This window comes from Scyliorhinus torazame, chromosome 4 (genome assembly GCF_047496885.1).
Source record: "Scyliorhinus torazame isolate Kashiwa2021f chromosome 4, sScyTor2.1, whole genome shotgun sequence".
Lineage (NCBI taxonomy): Eukaryota > Metazoa > Chordata > Chondrichthyes > Carcharhiniformes > Scyliorhinidae > Scyliorhinus > Scyliorhinus torazame.
Window position 1 is genome coordinate 298,388,110 of NC_092710.1, and position 21,769 is coordinate 298,409,878.

The 21,769-nt window shown below is 46.9% G+C and overlaps 1 protein-coding gene across 7 annotated transcripts in view; it reads right to left on the minus strand.

Annotated features, from left to right (window-relative positions):
* Nucleotides 1–21,769, minus strand: part of ppil6 (peptidylprolyl isomerase (cyclophilin)-like 6) — a 103,817-nt gene that overhangs the window by 41,843 nt on the left and 40,205 nt on the right. For 5 of the 7 annotated variants that reach the window (XM_072499982.1, XM_072499986.1, XM_072499983.1 and 2 more), the window contains 3 exons: nucleotides 19,664–19,720; nucleotides 17,644–17,779; nucleotides 4,338–4,547 (listed from right to left, as the gene is read on the minus strand). In XM_072499982.1, the coding sequence (XP_072356083.1) occupies nucleotides 4,436–4,547; nucleotides 17,644–17,779; nucleotides 19,664–19,720 (305 nt within the window). In that variant the 3' untranslated portion in view covers nucleotides 4,338–4,435. Of the gene's footprint in view, nucleotides 1–4,337; nucleotides 4,548–17,643; nucleotides 17,780–19,663; nucleotides 19,721–21,769 lie in introns of those variants that run through there. The other 2 variants (XM_072499987.1, XM_072499988.1) reach the window with 1 other exon arrangement.

The window sequence follows — 21,769 nt, forward strand, 5'->3', positions numbered from 1 at the left end:
GCTGGGGGAGGAGATTGGGGAGGGGCTGTGGGCTGTTGCCCTAAGTAGGGTAAACTCATCGTCCTCGTGTGCCAGGCTAAGCCTGATACAATTTAAGGTGTTACACAGGGCGCATATGACTGGAGCACGGCTCAGTAAGCTTTTTGGAGAGGAGGATTGGTGTGCGAGATGCTCGAGAAGCCCAGCGAATCATACCCACATGTTCTGGTCATGCCCGGCACTACAGGGGTTTTGGGTGGGGGTGGCAAAGGTGCCTTCGAAGGTGGTGGGGGTCCAGGTCGAACCAAGCTGGGGGTTGGCTATATTCGGGGTTGCAGAAGAGCCGGGAGTGCAGGAGGCGAGAGAGGCTGATGTTTTGGCCTTTGCGTCCCTAGTAGCCCGGCGCAGGATATTGTTAATGTGGAAGGAAGCCAAGCCCCTGGGTGTGGAGACCTGGATAAATGACATGGCAGGGTTTATAAAGTTGGAACGGATTAAGTTTGTTCTAAGGGGGTCGGCTCAAGGGTTCACCAGGCGGTGGCAACCGTTCGTCGAATACCTCGCAGAAAGATAGATGGAATGGAAAAGAAGAAGACAGCAGCAGCAGCCCGGGGGGGGGGGGGGGGGGGGGGGGGGGGGGAGAAGGGGGGAGGAATCAGAAGGACTCTCAGGGATGTTATTGTATATGTATAGGTATTTGGTATATGTAATTGTATATTGGATTGTTGGATTGTATTTTTGGAGAGTATTTATCTTGGATAAGGCAGTTGCCATTTAGTTTTATTTTTGATTTTGTTCATATATTATTTATTTACTTGTTTAAAACTGGCCATTGTTATTTATATTGTTTTATTGCTGTGTAAAGGAAACGCTATGTGCTGTTATGTTTGGCCAAAAAAATCTTGAATAAAATATATTTAAAAAAAAAAGGAATTGGTCGTGTCCCACGTGATGCTGGTGCTATCCCCTCAATGGTCCCTGAATTGGTCCAGGTGTGCTGCCAGTTTTGCTGTCATTAGAATGCTGCGAACCCTGCCCCGCGTCAACACTTAGTCTAAGGAACGGGGAACCCGGCCCGTAATTTTTTTCTTACTCGTTTTTTTTTTCTTGCCCTCTCAATCAAATCTATTTCACTTTCTGTAACTGATTGGAATCTAGTTCATCCCTTCTCGGTCACCCTGGTTCTTTCTCAATCTGTAAATTTGATTGGTTGAGGGGATAGACCGATGGTCGTGTCGTTCACCAAGGTCTCAGGTGCCCCATGGCTCTTGCTGTGCCTTCCAGTTCACACTCCCAGCAAATTGCAGCACAATACCTTCTGAGCCAGAGGCTGAGGGAGAAAATCTAACTCCCGAAGCTATGCTGTGAGATGCCCCACACCAGCAAATTCTGGACTAATGTCTTCAGGTCAAGTTAGTTTTACTCTCACTTGACTTCCACTCTACTTTATTCCCCTTATATATATTTATATGTATACCAATTGCAGTAGTGACTGTATTTCAAAAGTACCTCAGTGGTTGTAAGCGCTTTAGAATTTAAAAAAAATTATTTCATGAGATGTAGGCATTGGTGGCTGGGCCAGCATTTATTGCTAGTCCATTTCCGAGGGCATTTAAGAGTCAACCACATTTCTGTGGATCTGGAGCCACATGTAGGTCAGGACCAGGGAAGGGTGTCAGATTTCCTTCCCTAAAGGACATTAGTAAACCAGATGGGTCTTTCTTACGACTATTGACACTCATTTTTAGTTCCATATCTTTTAGTCAATTCAAACTTCACCATCTGTCGCAGTGGGATTCGAACCCGGGTTCCCCCAGGGCAATTCCCTCGGTCTCTGGATTACCCGTCCAGTGACAATACCACGATGCCACCAACTCCCTAGGATATTCGGGACAATAGAAATGCAAGTTCTTACTTTCATAATTGTCCTACAACATGAGGCAGTGTCAGTCTTGTCATCTAAATAACATGTCAAAAAAATAAAAGGAACGTTTATAAAATGAGTGCAATATTCGCACCCAAATTCCTCTCCGAGTTTCCTCTCACCACACAACGTTCCTAGTCAGGATGGTACACTGCAAACCAGCTAGCGGGGCTCTGAAAATGGTCAGGTTGACTGTATCCCTGACTTACCTTATTCCCTTTTTGAGGAGTTGTTTGGGACAGGAACTTTGTTGTGAGGTAGTGTGGGTGGAGGTTTACTTGCGCGTTTAACGGAACCATTTCTATGTGACATTTTGGGCGTGATGGCGGGGTGTTTCTTGACAGCCGCGTCAGCGAGTTCACGGCCCGTATTTAAAAGCACGTAGTGCCGGAAATGGGCCCCCACGAGCTTCTCGCCATTACTGGCTGTCTCGCCGTCTGATTGGCCAGACTCGCGCGTCAGCGTCTCGCTGCTAACAAGATGGAGCTGCTTTTAAAAGCTCCCTCACCACTCACTCCCAGTCAACACACAAGCATGGCAGTGCGCAGACCTGCTCCTCATTTTGGGGGCGCCGACCTGGCCAGGCTTCTTGCCACTGTGGATGCGAAACAGGACGTCCTGTTCTTCCAAAGGGGTCGGAGGACCAGCAGCAGGGTCACCAATATCTCCTGGGAGGCAGTGGCAGTGGATTCAGTGCGGGCAGCATGACCAGGAGGACCAGTGATCAATGATAGAAGACCAATGACCTCCACCGACAGCAAGGGTAAGTTACCACCTCCCTCCTAACATAGGTTCCACCTGCCACCCCTCAAATTCCTCCCCCCTCACCACCAAATCACTGGCTGACACTTCACACCCTCCCCGTATCCGATCTTCAGGTTTGCTCTTCAGAACCCACTGGCACTCACCAGCACAACCCCATCATATCCAGGTGTAATGCCCACACATCCCACCTGCTACAGACGCCTCCTGACCTATCAAGCATTCGGCTCACAATACCCTCTCTTTGTCCTCGCAGGAGAAGTTGCATAATATGCATGCAAAGGGCCGGGGGGGGGGGGGGGGGGGGGGATGGGGTTGGCAGAGTACCAGAGATTCGGGACCTCGCCCCCTATGAGGAATGGGCCCTAGAAATCATGGGGTTGACCGAGGAGAGCAAAGTCACCGACAGCGAGGTAGGCCTCCGCCGCAGAGGTGAAGATCCATCGCCCCTTCACCCCTGTCTCAAAATGAATTGTTCATGTCAGACAAAATGATCCTTCCCTTCATGTCCATTGTCTCGCGGGGTCTCCATACCACCCAAGACACCACCTCAGAGGAGAGCTCCGAGGAGACCAGCATCGAGGTATCACAGCTACCACCACCACCTTCCACCAGCGCAGACACACGCCTCGGGCAGATAGTATACGTTGCCTCACAGATGCACTTGTGGGCTTGGGAAATACCGCACCAGTCCCTGCTCAAGCCCTGGAATGAATCGGTTGCACAGAGATTCAGGGCTGCGGTGACCTTCACGGCCACAGGGAGAGGGTGTCCACTTCCTCCACAGGTGATTGCCACACAGTTGGTGATGCACATCATGTAGAGGCAGGAACATTCAAGGGAGTCAGCAGTCAAAGGTCAACTGGACCCCAAGACTCAGCTGATTGGAAGAGTCCCAAAGGCTACAGGCGCAGGAGATGATGCCGCCAATGTGTGGCAACGAGGCCAACACTGCCAGGGTGGCGACCTCAGTGGAAAACCTGGAAGTCAGCGTCTTGAGTGGTGCTGCCCAAGGCATGGTTCAGTCTGTGACGATCATGGCTGAGGGCCTTGATATCATGTCCCAATCGATCAGAGGTATGTCCCAAATGCAGGTGGACATTGTGGGAGCTCTGCCGAGCGTGGCCCAGTCACTGCGGAGCATCGCTGAGGGCTCCGAAACCACGGTGCAGACAATGCGGAGCTGCCAGGACAGGCAGAGCCAGATGACGCAGAGGCCTCTGGAGCTCACTCCAGCTGCCCCTCCATCCCAGTGCCCTATGGACACCGTCAGGGAGGAGGTCACGCTAGAGGCAACCTTGAGCCTGCAACCAAGGCGACGACGGCAGTCTCTAACTCTACTGAATCCCACCTGACTGACACCGGTCCATCTATAGGGCAGCGGGCAGAACAGGGTGGAACAGCGATGCCAGTGACACTGGTAAGTCATGTCATAAAACAGATGTGGATCATGCTCTTTAAACGAACACAAGAGGACTGCCATATTGCAAGCATTTGTCTGAAAAAGTAAATTATAGCCTATGATTGGGGCAACTAATTGCTTTCTGTTGATAGTTTATGAAGGAGTGTCCCCATCTCCCAGTTTATTAACTTTGGGAGTTTTCACTTTCATTAATGTATCACTTATTGTATAAATAAAAGTATAAAGGTACAGAGTATTGAAGACTCCAGATTGTTTGTGTGCTGCAAGATAACATTTTATTGTGAGGAAATTAAATATTGTGCAGGAAATAGAGTGTTATTGGAACCAAGCAAAAAGTGCAATGGTGTTCAGGGAGAATATATGCCACAATCTTCAATTTTGCATTCTACCGTTGGTGTCTCATTGTATGTGGGAACCAGTTCCAATTCTTCAAGAACCTTTGTGCCGGCTACCACGTGTCTGGCGAAAGAAAAATAAAAAGCCAGGTCAGGAAAGATTTGAATCTGAAGAAAAAGGAACTTGATGGCTGGGTATTTTTTCAAACTTTTGTTTGTGGGGTGTGAGTATCGCCAAGTATTACCCACCCATAATGGCCCTCAGCTGGTGAGCTGCCTTCTTGATTCACTGATCTCCATGCAGTGTAGGTACACCTAAAATGCTGTTAGAGATTGTCCCAGGGATTTTGGCCCAGTGTCAGTGAAGGGACAGTGACATAGTTCCAAGTCAGGACGGTGTGTGGTTTGGGGAAACTTGCACGTGGTGATGTTCCCAAGCGCCTACTGCCCTTATTCCCTTTAGCAATAGAGCTTGTAGATTGGGAAGAGGATGTCAAAGTACATGCAAAATATCTTCCTCTGTGAAAATCTACCTTGTTTATCCCTGTTCCCTGTACATTAATAAGGTGAATGCTCCTCTAAATTTCCCTCTCATTGTAGCTAAAGTCCCACATGTATTATATTCCATTCCTCCCATTTTCACATGATATGAAACTATAATTAATTGTACAACATCCTAATCTAAATTCTTAATGGGAGTGAGGTGGGGGAAGGGGCTGTGGCCTGTTGGACCTTTTGTGGTTCAATGAGCCAAGAGTTTTTGTTTAGGTGGGTGTGGGGATTGGTTAGAAGGGGGTATTGATCTGTGCAATGTGATTAACATGGCTGTTTGGGTGGGGTTTGGTGGGGGGAAGAGGGTATGGTTAGTTTTCTGATGGTGACCATGGGATTTTCTATGTTTCGTTTTGTGGGTTGGTTTGGTGGCCATCTTGGGTGGGCCGTGGGCCTACATCCTCTGGGCTAGCAGTTGTTAATCCTTTACAGCAGAAATGGCTAACTCCAGGTTAAGGGTGGGTGGTGGGAGACCCCTGGTTCGGTTGGTCACGGGGATTGGGGGGTAGAAAGGTCAAGGGTTTTCTCCCCCCTAAAGAATCTGAGGGCTGATGTGGTATTTTTCAGGAGGCTCATCTGCGGATGAAGGACCAGACCAGGCTACGGGAGGGGTGGGTGAGCCAAGTTTTTCATTCTGGCTTTGACGGCAGGGCGAGGGGGTGGGAATGGGGTGGGGGGCAGGGGGGGCGGCAATTGGATTAGTTATTTGACGGACAAGGTAGTGGCGGATCCATACGGTAGTTCTGTGATGATTACAGGGTCCTTGGTTAGACGAGTGGTGGTGTTAGTTAATGTATATGCCCTGAACTTGGATGATAAAGCATTCGTTGGGAAGATGTTGGCTTCCATTCCAGATCTGGATACGCACCAACTGATTTTTGGGGGTGATTTGAATTGCTTGCTAGATCCGAAGATGGACTGTTCTCGACCAAAATCATTGGTGCTCTCGGGGGTGGCTAAGTCGCTGTGAGCATTTATGGAACAGGTGCGGGGGGCAGATCGGTGGACCCGGGAGGTGAGGAATTTTCGTTCTTCTCTCCAGTACATAAGGTGTAATCCAGGATTGACTTATTTCTGGCGGGTGGGTCTCTTCCCCGTTGGGCGAGGACAAAAGAATACTCAGCCATTGTTATCTCGGATTATGCCCCGCATCTGGTAGATTTGGTTCTGGAATCGGGCCCCGCTCAGTGGCCCACCGTGGAGTTTAGGTGCGGGGTTATTGGCGGATTTGGGGTTTTGCAGGCGCATGTCCAAGGCCATTGGCGAGTCTTTGGAATTCTACTGGAATGATTCCGTCTCGCCTTCCATGCTTTGGGAGGCCTTGAAGGCAGTGATTGGGGAGAGATTATATCGTACAAGGTGCATATGGAGAGGGAGGTAAAGGTTGAATGGCAGAGGTTGGGGGATGAGATCTTGGAGGTGGACCGCAGGTACCCTACCCAGAAAAGAGCTGCAGACACAGTTTGATCTGTTGTCTACAGGGAAGGCGTTGAGTTGTTGCGTTGTTCAAGGGGTATATTTTATGAATATGGGAGAAGGCAAGCCATTCGTTAGCTCATCAGCTGAGGCAGCAGGCGGACTCCCGGAAGACCAGGGCCAAATTTAATTTCATGGGTATGGTTGTTGTATAGGGCCCCCTTGGCTAGTGTCTGTACCGATTCCTTGAGTTCGGGGTACTACAGTTTGAAAAGGGGGACTAGACTGGGATGCCCGATGTCTCCCCTCTTATTTGCATTAGCAATTGAGCCCTTAGCCATAGCTTTAAGGGCTTCTGGTAAGTCGGCAATAAAGAGGGAGGGGTGGAGCATACCGTGTCTATATGCCGAAGAACCGCTGCTTTATGTTACAGACCCAGTCCTCACTGTGGGTGACATAATGGAGTTAGTGAGGAGCTTTGGTACATTTTTGGGCTACAAGCTGAATCTGGAAAAGAGCGAATGTTTTCCAGACAAGCCCCCAGGGAGGGGAGCCTGTAGTGTTACCTGCGTGGTCGATAATACGTGTTACTCAATCCTTGGCTGATGGTGAGGTCCTCTGAATCTTGTTGAAGACTCAAACTCGTCCAGTAACAACAAAAGTTTATTGAGTAACTATAACTATTAATGCGTGAGTTCTTTACCTTAACATGGGAACTAGGAATTGGATAACAAGATTTAACAATTGTAACTAAATGTAACTCCACTAACTATCTATGTGATTCTGATGTTTCCCTGTTCACAGCACACCCGAGAGAGACAGACCCCGTGTGGCTGCCCTTTAAACCCCTGTTGGTCCAGCCCTCTTGTGATCATTGGTGCTGCTATCTACCCATTAACCCCTTGTGTGCATGCACCTACAGAGATCACCATATCTCCCCCTTTTTAATGTGCTACAGGTTTTCTGTGTAACGAAAACTAAACAAACATAATGAATTAAGTCAACTGGGAACAAGTAACGCCGTGTACAGAATGGGATGGTATTAATGACTGTACAAAGTCAATCAACGTTTAAAAAGTCCAATTCTAACGAAAAACATTGTGAGCCCAGACTGTATGCCTTTGATCAGGTGGGTTGATCCTTTTGCCTGTCGTCGAGGTGGCAGTGTTGATGTCGCCATGTCGTTGTGACCGTCAGTGTTTATGTGTGTCCGTGAGGACATCATGAGACATCGGAATGGTCGAAGTAAGTTGACGTTAGTAGCGGACGTTCTTTTGTGCTTGCAGTGTTGACCCCGTATGTCATCTTTTTTGCAAGCTGGGTTGGGCGATTGCTGCGGCGCAGACACAAAATCACGAGATTTGTTGTTGTTGTTGTTGTGGTTTTGTTCACTGCTTTGATCAACAGTGGGTAGACATTTAATGTCTGCTGCTGGCTGCTCACACAAGGCAGATAGACCGTCTTCCTCGTTCACGGCTGTCGCTCCGGAGTCGTTGCTTGCGGCCATTCTGGAGCCTGTCAACGAGCTCGCTATGGAGGCCGGTATCACTCCCTCAGTGGAGTCAACCTGTGCTCTCTGCGTGGCGTCGCCTTCTGCTAGGATATATGACATGTGGTTGTCATCCATTTTGTCGACGAGCTGCCATGTCGCCATGGTACTGGATTCTCCCACCATGAGACTCGTATGGGACTTGGCCCCCATGTTGCTGCTGCAATGACCATCAGATCTGGAGAACTGATCCATAGCTGAGTGGCATTCGTCAGCGAGCAAATCATCGCTTCTTGTCGAGGATGTGTCATGGTGCTCTATTTGTCCAATGAGGAACTCATCCACTGAGTAATCATTGTCAGTGAACAAATCTTTTGCTATGGATTTGTCATTGTGCTCTTCTCTTTGGGTGTTGCAAACGGTATGTTTCAGGGTGCTGCGGCAGTGATCTTTAACTGTAAGTGGAGGCTCGAGCTTCATTCTGTCGCTGGGGAAAATAATTTTTTGTTTTGAGATTTTAAACCCCTTTTTGTTCGCTTTCGGGCATTTTGGATGAGGCGTGGTGATGTAAGGTTCCTCCGCGACTGTGACCGTGGCCACACGGTAGGAGTCATCATAGGCAAGGTCTTCGTTTTCGGACAGGTAATCACTGAATATTGGTTGGCGGTCCATAGATGCCACGTTCCGAACGTCGCAGGGTCTTAGTTGTTGTCCCGTGGAAGTTATCTGTAGCACAGCTCGACATTTGAAGGCATAGTGGTTGTACTTTCCACACCTCAGGCACTGTTTGCCATAAGCTGGACAATGCCCTTTTAAGTGGGCGTGTCCGCAGTTATGACACATCATGATGCCGTCCTGGCATGTTCGCGCAGTAGAGTTCTCAGCCAGTTCCAGTCTCCGTGCGAACTGCGCATGTGTGTGGGCCACTTGCAGATTCGCGCGCACGGGATTGCCGGTGGAGGAGCGCCTTCGAGAAGCCTGGGCTACCATTTTGACTGCTCCAACCTCGTGGTGGAGGCCCTGGTCCCGGTGAGTAAACTGTTGATATTGTGCTTCAGTGATTTCATGAGCAGAACATAGTTGTGTAGCCATTTCAAGATCAAGGTTTTTGTGCTTAAGGAGAGATTTTCTGAGTCCCTCGTCAGAAATACCACTGACAATCTGGTCTCTGATGAGGGAGCCACGGAGGGTCTCATAATTACAGGATTGGGCCAGCAGCTTTAAGTCAGTGAGAAAGCTGCTGAATGATTCTCCTGGTCTTTGTATACACCTGGTGAACTTGAAGCGTTCAAATGTTTCATTCACCTCCGATTTGCAGTGGATATCGAATTTTTTTTATAATTGTGTCCCACTTATTCTTATCCTCCCCTTCGGCATAGGTAAATGAGTTATATATCTCCATGGCTGGTTTTCCTGCCGCAGCTAAGAGGTATGCAATTTTTTTTTATCTGGCGCAACGGTCATGTCCTTAATTTCCAGAAACAAATTAAATTGTTGCAGGAACATCTTCCAATTATACTGGAGATTACCAGAATTCTGAGGTGTTCTGGAAGTGATTCCAACTTACCGGACTGTGCCCGAGAGATCCGAGTGTAGCGATGCCTTCCTTGGCCGAATATCTTACCCGAGTTTTTTTTTCTTTTTTTTGTTTTCTCTTGTCTGTCGAACCTAAACTAGCTAGTTTCTATTTTCGTTGTTAAGGCCAACACACTCCGTGGTACCATGTAGTGTTACCTGCGTGGTCCATAACACGTGTTACTCAATCCTTGGCTGATGGTGAGGTCCTCTGAATCTTGTTGAAGAAGACTTGAACTCGTCCAGTAACAACAAAGGTTTATTGAATAACTATAACTATTAATGCGTGAGTTCTTTACCTTAACGTGGGAACTGGGAATTGGATAACAAGATTTAACAATTGTAACTAAATGTAACTCCACTAACTATCTATGTGATTCTGATGTTTCCCTGTTCACAGCACACCCGAGAGAGAGACAGACCCCGTGTGGCTGCCCTTTATACCCCTGTTGGTCCAGCCCTCTGGTAATCATGTGGTGCTGCTATCTACCCATTAACCCCTTGTGTGCATGCACCTACAGAGATCACCACAGAGCCAACTTGGAAGTATTTCCTTTTCGCTTGGCCAGCTCTAGCTTCAGATATATGGGGGTCCGGGTGGACCATTATTAGGCCTGGCTTCATAAACTGAACTTCACGAGTCTGGTGGACAAGGTTAAAAGTCCGATCTGCAAAAGTGGAACAACCTTCCTCTGTCCCTGGCAGGCAGAGTCCAGTCAATCAAAATGAATATTCTTCCACGGTTTTTGCTTTTGTTTCAATGTCTTCCTATCATCCTCCCTAAATCTTTCTATGGGAGGGTGAACAGGTATATTTCATCCTTAATATGGGCAGGTACTATTTTCAGCATCCAGGGGGTAGTTCTTCAGCGGGATAGGCAGTCAGATAGCACTGCTGAATTTGCTTTCTTATTATTGGGCGGCCAATGCTGAGAAGGTGCTGGGCGATGCAGTGCAGGTTCTGTATGGGGATAGATAGAGGTGAGGTCGTGTTGGGGGTGTAGGTGACGGCCTTGCTTCCCTTTTCTCCGGCTAGATATTCCTCGAACCCAGCGGTCGTGTCAACTTTAAGGATATGGAGATAATTCAGGCAGCATTTTAAGCTTGGAACTGTGTCGAAGCTGGCCCCTATCTGTGCGAATCATTTATTTGAACCATTAGGATTGGTCGCTACGTACGGGGTGTGGGAAGGGAAAGAGCTGGAGGGATTCAGGGATTTGTTTCTGGAGGGACGGTTTCTCAGCCTTGGAGGAATTGTCGGTGAAGTTTGTGATGGAGGGCGGGGGTGGTGTGCAGACTCGTTGAGGTACCTCCAGAGAATGGGGTTTGGGCAGGTGGCCTTTCCAACATTTCCCGAGGGACCGCGGGAGTCTCTGTTGGAAAGGATACTTTCATTGGCGGGTTGGAAGAGGGTACCACGACAGGTATTTATGGGCAAATTGTGTTTGAGGACTCGGAATTGGTGGAGAACGTGAAGGCGAAGTGGGAGAGGGTGTTGGGACCTAGAGTGGATGATGAGGTGTGGAGTGAGGCCCTGCGGAGAGTGAACTCCACATCTTCTTGTGCGCAGCTTGGTCTAATCCAGCTTAAGGTGGTGCACAGGGCACACCTGACCAAAACCCGGTTCCCTTTTTTTTTCCCGGAGGTAGAAGACAGGTGTGAGCGGTGTTCTGGTGGGCCAGCCAATCACATACTGGTCTTGCCCCAAATTGGTAAGCTTTTGGGTTTCCTTCTTCAACACCACGTCAGTGATTCTGACTTTCGAACTGGAGCCTTGCCCTCTGGTGGCTAGTTTCAGGGTGTTGAACTTGCCGGGCCTGCAGACGGGAGTGAAGGCAGATATCCTCACCTTTGCCTCGTTGGTAGCCCGGAGGCGAGTTAAGCTGGGGTGGAGGTCTTTGTCTCCGCCCAGCGCCTCAGTATGGTGGGCGACCTAATGGAATTCTTGTACCTGGAAAAGGTCAAGTCCACCGTTAGGGGGTCGGTTGAGGGGTTCTACCAGAGGTGGCAGCCATTCATTTCCTACTTTAAGGAAATTGGTCACTCTCAGTTGTTTGGGGGGGGGGGGGGGGTTGCAGGGGAATAGGATTTGGGGTTTAGTTTATCTTGTTCCTTTTTTCGGTTTTTAAACAAAATCTTGGTGGATGAAATGGGGATTGTTAGTCCGTGTTTTTGCTATGTTGGTTTCTGTGCATCATCCGCTGTGGTAATATGGGTTTTGTTGCAAAATATACTGTAAAACTGGAAAATCTTTAATAAAAATATTTGTTTTAAAAATCCTAATCTAATTCTTTCCCAGGTCCTCAGAATTGTGGAGTTCCTAATATATTCTCCCCTAGTCCTGACTTTCTGCTGCAATCTTTCGGCTTTTAAAACCCAGAAAGCCGTCACTCACTGCTTCATTTACCTCGTCTTCTATTTCAGCCTTTTCAAGGTTGGAATTGTCCAGTATTATTGAATTGTGTTATTGAAGGCTTTGAACCTTCACCTTGACTTTTCAATTAAAAAATAATCTCACCCCTTTCTGTGCGTGGACCATCTTAAAACTGTTTTCATCTGTCTATCCATGTGCGAATAGATACAACATGCGTGTACATATGTCTGTGCCTGTGCTTGGGTGCATTTATGTGTGGGATACAAACAAGGCTGCAAGTCAACTCTTTGAAGGATCAATACTTTCGAACCCTAATTTGGAATAAGAAACTAAACAGAAAATATACATCAATTTGATCTTTCACGAGAATAGGATTTCATTTTTCCCAGAAAATATTTCATGAAGAATGGTAGAACTAAGATTACAAATCTCAGATTGAACAAATAAATTAACCACTGTCTTATAAGCATTCAGGGGAAGAAATTAAAAGGGGGGTGGGGGGTTGTGACTGGTGGTCATGGTCCATAGAAACATAGGAACAAGAGTAGGCCCATTCAGCTCGCCAAGCCTGCTCCGCCATTTGACATTATCGTGGCTGATTGGACACTTCAATGCCTTATACACCCAATAGGAGGTTTCATATCAAAACAAATGAATTGAGACTGCACATAGAAATAAATCTGCATGATCTGATAGCCATTACAGAGTCATGGCTGCAAGATGCCAATGGCTGCGTTCAAGGGTACATGGCATTTCGGAAGGACAGGAAGCTAGGAAAAGGTGGAGGGGTAGCCCTGTTAACAGATGATGGCATTAGTACAATAGAAAGGGCTGAACTTAATTCTCAAGATCAAGATGTAGAATTAGTAATAAAGATAGGAAGTTATTTCTGGGAGTAGTTTATAGACCCCCCCTAATAATAGCCACACTGGATGATGCAGTTCATAGGATGAAATATGGGGACTTGTGAGAATGGTACAATGCTATTCATGGATACATTTAATCTACATATAGATTTGGTGAATCAGATTAGCAAGGGTAGCCTGGAAGATGCGTTCATAGGGTGTTTTCAGGATGGTTTCTTAGAGCATCACACTCCACAGCCAGCCAGGGAGTAGGCTATTCTAGAACTGGTAAGGTGCAACAAGACAGTATTAATTACTGACCTTATAGTAAAGTAGAACCTAGTTATCAGTGATCATAACATGGCTGAATTTTGCATTTGGTTTGAGGGAGAGAAGAGTGGGTCTAAGACAAGTGTTTTGAGGGCATGAATTCAGAGCTGGCATAAGTGATCTGGGAACTTAGGTTGTGGGATAGGTCAGTGGAGACTTTTAAGGAGATATTTCATAACACTCCGCAAATATATATTCCAGTGAAAAAGAAAAACTTTAGGAAAAGGATGCACCAGCTGTGACAAACTAAGGAAATTAGAAATAGTGTAAACATTTTTTAAAAACATACAATACTGTGAAGGTTAGTGGCAGGTTAGTTGGTTGGATAAAGTAGAAAGAATAGCAAAGAATGACTAAGAGAATAATAAGGAGGGAGAAATTGGAATACGAAAGAAAGCTAGCCAGAAATATAAGACCATAGGAACAGGAGCAGGCCATTCAGCCCCTCGAGCCTGTCCCACCATTCAATTAGATCATGGCTGATCTGTGACCTAACACCATATATCTGCCTTTGGCCCGTATCCCTTAATATTTTTGCTTAACAAACATTAATTTATCTCAGATTTAAAATTAACAACTGATCTAGTTTCACCTTCTGTTTGTGGGACAGAGTTCCAAACCTCTCCCACCCTTTGAGTGAAGAAGTTTTTCCTAACATCTCTCCTGAATGGTCTAGCCCTAATTTTTAGACTATACCCCCTAGTTTTAGAATCTCCAACCAGTGGAAATAATTTATCTTTATCTACCGTGTCTTTCCCTGTTAATAACCTTCTAAATTTGAGCGAAACCAAGTGCAATGTAGGTTTACAAAAATTATACCTGGATGGAGAGAACACTCACTCCAGGTATAATTTTTGTAAACCTACATTGCACTCCCTCCAAGGCCAAAATATCTTTCCTAAGGTGTGGTACCCAGAACAATTTACAGTACTCCAAGTGAGTATAGCATAGCTGCAGTATAACCACTGTGTCTTTATGTTCCAATCCTCTAGTTTTAAGGCCAGCATTCCATTAGACTTGTTGATTATTTTCTGCACTTGTTCATGGCATTTTGAGGATCTATGCATCTGAACTTCCCCCAAGTCTCTTTGGACATCCACTGTACCTAGCCTCTTTCCATTTAGCAACTACTCTGCTCTATCCTTTTTTGGTCCAAAATGGATAACCTCACACTTACTTACATTAAATTCCATCTGCCACAATTTTGCCCATTCACCTAGGCCAAGATTCTCCCTTCTGGGGATTAAGTCCTAACGTGGCGGGAGAACCGTCGCCAACCACTCCGGCATCAATAGCCCCAGAAAGTGTGGAATTATCCGCACTTTCAGGGGTTAGGTGGATGATAGAGGGGTTGGCACCTCTTCAGCCGGCACTGAAGGGCCGGTGCGAGTTTGCGCTAGTGCCAAAGGACCGGCGTGATCTTGTGCACGCGCAGACCGTCTGGCCTAGTTTGGCGCATGCGGGGGGGGGGGGGTTCTCTTCTCCACGCCAGCCATGGCGGAGACCTACAGGGGCCGGCGTGGAAGGAAGGAGTGCCCCCACGGCGCAGGCTCGCCCGCAGATCGGTTGGCCCCGATCGCGGGCGAGGCCACCGTGGCCCCCCCCCCCCCAGGGTCGGATCCCCCCGTGCCCCCCCCCCCCCGAAGGCTGCCCCCGCTGACTTACCTACCAGGTCCCGCAGTGTGAGACCATACGTAACACATGCCAGTGGGACTGGCCAAAAACAGACAGCCGCTCGGCCCATCAGGGCCGGAGAATTGCTGGGGGGCCGCTGTCAATGGCCCCAGTCCGGCATGGCGTGAATCCCGCCCCCGAAAAACGGCGCCGGAGAATACGGCAGCCGGCGTCGGGGTGAGGGGCGGGGGGCGCGATTCGAGCCGCCCCCCCCCCGGGGATTCTCTGACCCGGCGGGGGGTCGGAGAATCCCGCCCCTAGTCTGTCAATATCTCCTTGCAATTTTATGCAATCATCTAGGCTGTCTACAATGCCACCTAACTTTGTATCATCCGCAAATTTAGAGATATGACTTTCTATGCCATCATCCAAGTCATTATTGAACGATGTGAATAATTGAGGCCCCAACACTGATCCCTGTGGTACACCATTAGTCACCCCCTGTCAATTTGAGTAATTATCCATTATCTCCACTCTCTGTCGCCTGTCACTCAACCAATTTCCTAACCATGCCAATAATTTGCCCTCAACTCCGTGAGCCTCCACCTTAGTTAACAGTCTCTTGTGTGGGACTTAATCAAATGCCTTTTTGAAGTCCGTATAACTGACAGATAATAAGAGTTCCTACAGGTATTTAAAAAGGAAAATAAGAAGTAAAGTGAGGGACGGTCCTCTAGAAAATAAGAATGTGGAATTTAATAATGGAAAGTAAGGAAATGGCAGATGATTTGAATAGAGGTTTTTCATCTGCCATCCCAGAAATGATTACGAATCAACAGGTCAAAGGGAGGGACTGAAAACAATTTTGTTCACCAGAGAAAGGATACTGAGAAAATTTATTAGAATTAAAAATTGACAAGTTCCCAGGTCCTGAAGGACTTCATTCCAGGATCTGCTGGAATCTATTATTGAGGAAGGTTGGGCAATAAATAGTGACTGAGCCAGTGACCCGCCACACTGCATGAAAGAAACAAAAAGCTATATGGATTAGAAAATCATAACACAATCAGGCAGTCTACATGGATTTTTTGAAAGTGAAATTGTGTTTGGTTAATTTACTAGAGTTCTTTGAGGAAGTGACTAGTAACATGGATAAAGGGGAACCAGTAGATGTGGTCTACTTAGCTTTCCAGAAGGCACCAAGGTGCAACATCAAAGATTACTGCACAAAATAAGAGCTCATGGCATAGGGGGCAACTTAGTAACATGGATAGAGGAATGATTAGCTAACAGGAAGCAGAGAGTGGGCATAAATGGGTCATTTTTGGGTTGGTAAGATGTCATGAATAGAGTGCTACAGGGATCAACACCTGGGCCTCAACTATTTACAATCTATATTAATGATTTGAATTAAGGGACCAAATGTATAGCTACTAAATTTGCTGATGACACAAAGATAGGTAGGAAAGTGAATTGTAGAGAGTACATGGGTCTGTAAAGGGAAGCAGATAGGTAATTGAATGGGCAAAAAGATTTGCAGATATAGTTTAATATGGGAAAATGTGAACTTGTCTATTTTTGCACAAAGAATAGAAAAACATCAAATTATCTAAATGGAGAACGATTGCAGAACTTTGATGTAAAAAAGGATCTGGTGCATGAATCACGAACGTTAGTACATAGGTGCACCAAGTGATTAGGAAGTCAAATGAAATCTTGTAACCCTGTTGTTTATTGCGGGAGGGCTGGTACTTAAAAGCAGAGATGTTTTGCTACAGTTGTACAGAGCATTGGTGAGAACACATTTGTAGTACTGTGTTCAGTTTTGATCTCCTAGGGCGTAACGTGGCACAGTGGTTAGCACTGCAGCCTACGGCACTAAAGACCTGGGTTCGAATTCCGGCCCCTGGGTCACTGTCCGTGTGGAGTTTTCACATTCTCCCCGTGTCTGCGTGGGTTTCACTCCCACAACCCAAAGATGTGTGCAGGTTAGGTCGATTGGCCACGTTAAATTACCCCTTAATAGGAAAAAAAATAATTGGGTACTCTAAATATATATATAAAAAAAAGTTTTGATCTCCTTATTTTAGAAAACATAATTACATTAGATACAGTTCAGCGACGTTTCATTCAACTGATACTTGGGATGGGGGAAAGTTGAACAGGTTGGGCATGTATCCAGTGGAGTTTAGAATAATAAGAGGTGATCTTATTGAAACATACAGTATTCCGAGCAGTTATGAGTTAATGCTAACAGGAAGTTTCCCCTTGTGGGACAAGCCAGAACAAGGAGACACAGTTTAAAAATAAAGGGTCTCCCATTTAAGATAGAGATGAGAAGAATTTTACTTCTCTTAGAGAGGCATGTGTCTGTGGAACTCTCATCCCCAGAGAGTGACAAAGGCAGAGTATTTTTAAGGCAGAGGTAATGGTTAGTACTGTTGCTTCACAGCGCCAGGGACCCGGGTTCGATTCCCAGCTTGGGTCACAGTCTGTGTGGAGTCTGTGCATTATCCCTGTGTCTGTGTGGATTTCCTCCGGTTTCCTCCCACAAGTCCCGAAAGACGTGCTAGTAGGTGAACTGGACATTCTGAATTCTCCCTCTGTGTACCGAACAGGCGCCGGAGTGTGGCAACTAGGGAATTTTCACAGTAACGTCATTGCAGTGTTAATGTAAGTCTACTTTTGACACTAATAAAGATTATTATTAGATAGATTCTTGACTAACAAGTAAATCAGAGTATCGCGGGAGGCAGAAATGTGGTGTTGAGGCCGCAATCAGAACAGCAATAATCTTATTGAATGGCTGAGCGGGCGCAAGGGGCCTACTCCTGCTCCTAATTCATAAGTGTGTATGTCAATTAGTTTGCATAACGTGATTCAACACAGACTTAACTCCATTCCCCAGGGAATACGCAATTCTGCAGTTCAATACCTGTGCAGTATTCTTCAGTCACATCATTGAGTTTCTTCTCCACTATGTTAAACTAACAATATTCAGACAAAGGTAAGTAGAAAGTACCAACCCAAAAGCTACAAACTTGGTGTTCATCCAAAGACATGGCTGTAGTGTGATGTAAAACTGGCTTCCGTTAGTATGTCGCCCCATGTTAGCCATTCCAAGAACTCCTCTCTTGCAGTGGGAGATTGCAAAGGTCTCATCTAATAATAGAAAACACATCCTGTGAAATAGTAGCTATTGCTGGTACTGGTGTTGACCAAAACATTTTCCATTTGGGATATGCTGTTAGCAAGTATTCTTAGATTAAACTGAGAGTCTATCCGAGTCCCATTGCTCTATTTTAATTCGGATCGGAACGTCTCAACCCACTGTTATTTATTTCGTGGACCATGTCACGCAAGGCATATGTAAAACCTCAAGATAAATCGTTCACGGAATAAACTGCACTCAAATCTTAAAGGAATATTTTTTTCATGGATAACTTATGGTGCCACCTGAACTGCTTCATGAGATTACTGCCCAGTAATCATGTCTACCTATTGATCTCCATAACAATTTGATAACATTGATTGCTGACCTTCAGGAGGATGAATACTATTGAATTTGTACACAGTGAATGTCACTGTATTCTCTGTAACAACCTCATCCCACAAGGTTGACATTTGTCAAATGTTAATCTGAAAGGGCCTTGCTTGCTGTATTTAGTAACTCTGAAAAGCTCCCACAGTCTGTCGTGGCAAAATTAATTTATATGGTGAAACAAACATACAGCCCGCTTCTTGTTAAATCACCGAACTGGATTCATGAGGAAATTATATTTTATTAATTGGAACCCTTCCTTTGTAGTTGAATGAGCATTGGGGGAACCCAAGCCATGTCCCATTGTTACAGCATTGACTGCTGTGCACCGGAAATTTTAAGTGTCCTAAAACCACATTGACAAGGTAAGCTAAGTGGCTGAGGGGGTAGAGTGGGTTGCGGGGATCCGGGCAGTGGATGCGGTTGTGGAGATGGTGAGGGTTTCGGGAGAAGTAGCTGGGGGTGGGGTTTTTCAGGGGTCAGGAGGGTGAGGAGTGGGGTCACCCAGGAGTTAGAACTTGTCTTAGTCCTTCTGACTTTATCTGGATAACTAACTATTCAATGAAACGAGTGGAAACCATCCAAGCTCTCCAACTTTAAATCAGACTCTTGGAGGTTTCCAGATGCAGGATAATTGTCTGCTGGAAGTTAAAACTTCCTGGGCAATTACCATGCAGTTAGTGTGTGGGGAATTCTGAGTGGGCCCCCAGCCCATTTTGTGAGGTACCTCTGGAGTACGACGATTCGGAGGCCCAAAGAACTGAACTCTGGGCCGCCATTTAGTGGTTACTTGCAATCCTGAGTGACCACCACTCTGTTACAAGTCAAGGGTTCAAGCACCATCCCAGCAACTCTGGCAAACAAACACTGGGGAGTCGATGGTGGTGGTAGTGGTGCGAGGGGGGTTGGGGGTGGGGGGTTCCAAGTGTTTTCTTGAACTTGAGGGCACTGGAAACATTCGCTAGTTGATTTAGTCTCTCTGAGAAGTGCACTACTTGTCACCAAACTGCCAGAACCCAAAACCTGCCAGTTGGAGGTGTACAGGGTTATGAGGGGCATGGACAGAGCGGATAGGGAACAGCTGTCAGTTATGAAGGACACGAGTTCAAAGTCAGAGGCAGGAGGTTAAGGGGGAATTTGAGGAAAAACGTTTTGCCGAGAGGGAGGTGACGATCTTGAATGCGCACCTGGGAGGTGGGTTGCCTCACATCCTTTAAAAAGTACCTGGATGAGCACTTGGCACTTCATAACATTCAAGCCTATGGGCCGATTGCTGGCAAATGGGGTTAGGTAGATAGGTCAGATGCCTTTCATGTCTCGGTGCAGACTCGATGGGCCGAAGGGCCTCTTCGGTGCTGTATTATTCTGTGATTCTGGGATATAAACTTCATGTTGTTTCAAGCACCAACTTGGAACATCCGCTTTAGCAAGGTTAGGTGATATTCAAACATTACAGATCATGCTCTGTAATGGTTCTCCCATTATAAAACTTGCTGTTTTATTACCTTCAAACGTTTTTCCGTAAATGGATGCTCCACCGTCTCCTCTACCTTTAAAAATGTCTATAGTTTTAGGAATAAAATTCCAGAATGAGAATCATAATTTATAAATTAGACAACGTTCTAACAGTTATATCCCCAAAGTGATTAGTTTCTGTTACTATATATTGCTTTTGTATTTATGTAGTCCTGGAATTAATTTTACTTAAGCCTATTGCATGAAACATAAAATAATACACATTCTATTAATACATTTAACAGTTTTCCATCTTCCCCTGGACCCTCTTATTCATAAGAGCCATCTTCATCAACTCATTTTTGAGTATGGCAGACTGCAGATACTAGGCGTGATTCTCTGGCCTCGTTGTACTCTCGCTCAAAGGTAACGAGGCCGGTGAATAGCGGGAGAAGCCAAAAACGAGATCCGCGTAGGCGCCAAACAGTTTGCGATACAACCGGCCAGCTCCTGTAGGCGAAATTGGAACCTCGTCAGAGCGTGGCGATAAACTAATTATAACCACTTAACCCCCCATTTCCATACAATTAATGAGAGCCACCTCATATCCAACGGCCTCCTGCCATACAGCGCCCTCCCCAGCAGGTGCTGATTAGGACTCCTTTTTAAAAACATGAACCTGGCGGAAGAGCTGCTGTGGGGAGCAGAGGTGGTGAGTAGCCATCTCTGCTCACAGGCAAAGAGCCCAAGAGTGCTGGGCTTGCCACCCTCGGCTGGGGGTGGAGGAGCCTCCGCAGGGGTCGGCTGCCATGGGGGAGGTGGGGGGTTCACTGGGGGGCAACCGGGGGGGCAACTGTTCACGGCACCACCATACCTGCCCCTGGATCATGTGTACCCATTCCGGGGGCAACCCCTGATACTGCCCCGTCTGCCCTAACGACCACCCATAACCCCCACCGACTGCCGAGGCTTCCTATGGCTGCGCGGCTGAAGGCTATTGCTGAGAGGGAATTGGCAATCGTGGTGAAGTGAGCAAGCACTTCACAGCTGCCAAGTGGATTCCAGTGGGTGGGTGGCCATGTAGCATGTGGGAGTCATTGCCTAGCATCCCAATCAGACTTTGATGTCTGGACATTGTGCTTGAACACTGCGGGAGGCTTGCACCATCCGATGTCAGAGAGTGGGTGGAGCTGAGCTCAGTTCAGCCATTTTGTAGTTTCAGTTTTAAAAAGAGCTTGGGTGTGTGTCTGTGTTTGCAGTGAGCTGGATCTGCTGTGATCTCTGCCATGAAAGACTATCTCTGGATCATTTGGGTGATTTAAACTCATAAAAGTAAAGCCTTTAACCTGATGTGTTTCTGTTTAAAGGTATTAAGTTTCTCTTGAATGCTGAAAGGAGTAACTGAAGGATTATTTAGTGTTGTAATATTGTCGGGGTTATCTTTGAAGTAAGGGGTGTTAAGAGATCCAATATTTATTTAAAAGGTTAAGTTGAGTTCATAGAATAAACCCACGTGTCCATAATTGCTGTATCACACCTGGAGAACAAGCCGTATGCTCGGAAAAGCAACAAATAGCATTAAAAGGGTAAGTTGGTTGAACTCCATGATACATTCTGGGGTTCTGAAAACGCCTCGCCCATAACTGCACCCAGCGCCCCCTCCTTCCGCCTGGTGCCCATAGGGCCCTGGGGCCCACCTTGGGATGGAGGGGTAGCTGGTTCGAGCCCCGGCTGCCCCTGCATCATCTGGCTCTGCCAGCCCTGGCGGTTCTCCATGGACTGCACGTTGTGTCGACACCCTCAGCGATGCTCCTCAGTGACTGGGGCATGCTCTGCAGTGCTTCAGCCATGCCCACCTACAACTGGGACAAGCTCCGCAATGCCTCATCCATGCCCACCTGAGAGCGGGGCATGTCTCCTCAGGAAAGGCTTTCCCATAACTATCGGGACAGGGTCCAGACTGGCGGAGTGATGCTGGACACATGAACCCTCAGCTCCTTCGAGGAGCAAGTCCTCGAGGTGACTGGGGTGGCCGATGACAGAGCGGGCACCCACGCCGAGGCTGGCGGATGCCACAGAGGTGAGGAACCACCGGACTCCACCCGGAGGACCTGTCAAACCTGGGTGACATCCCTCAGTGATTCGGACATTCTGCC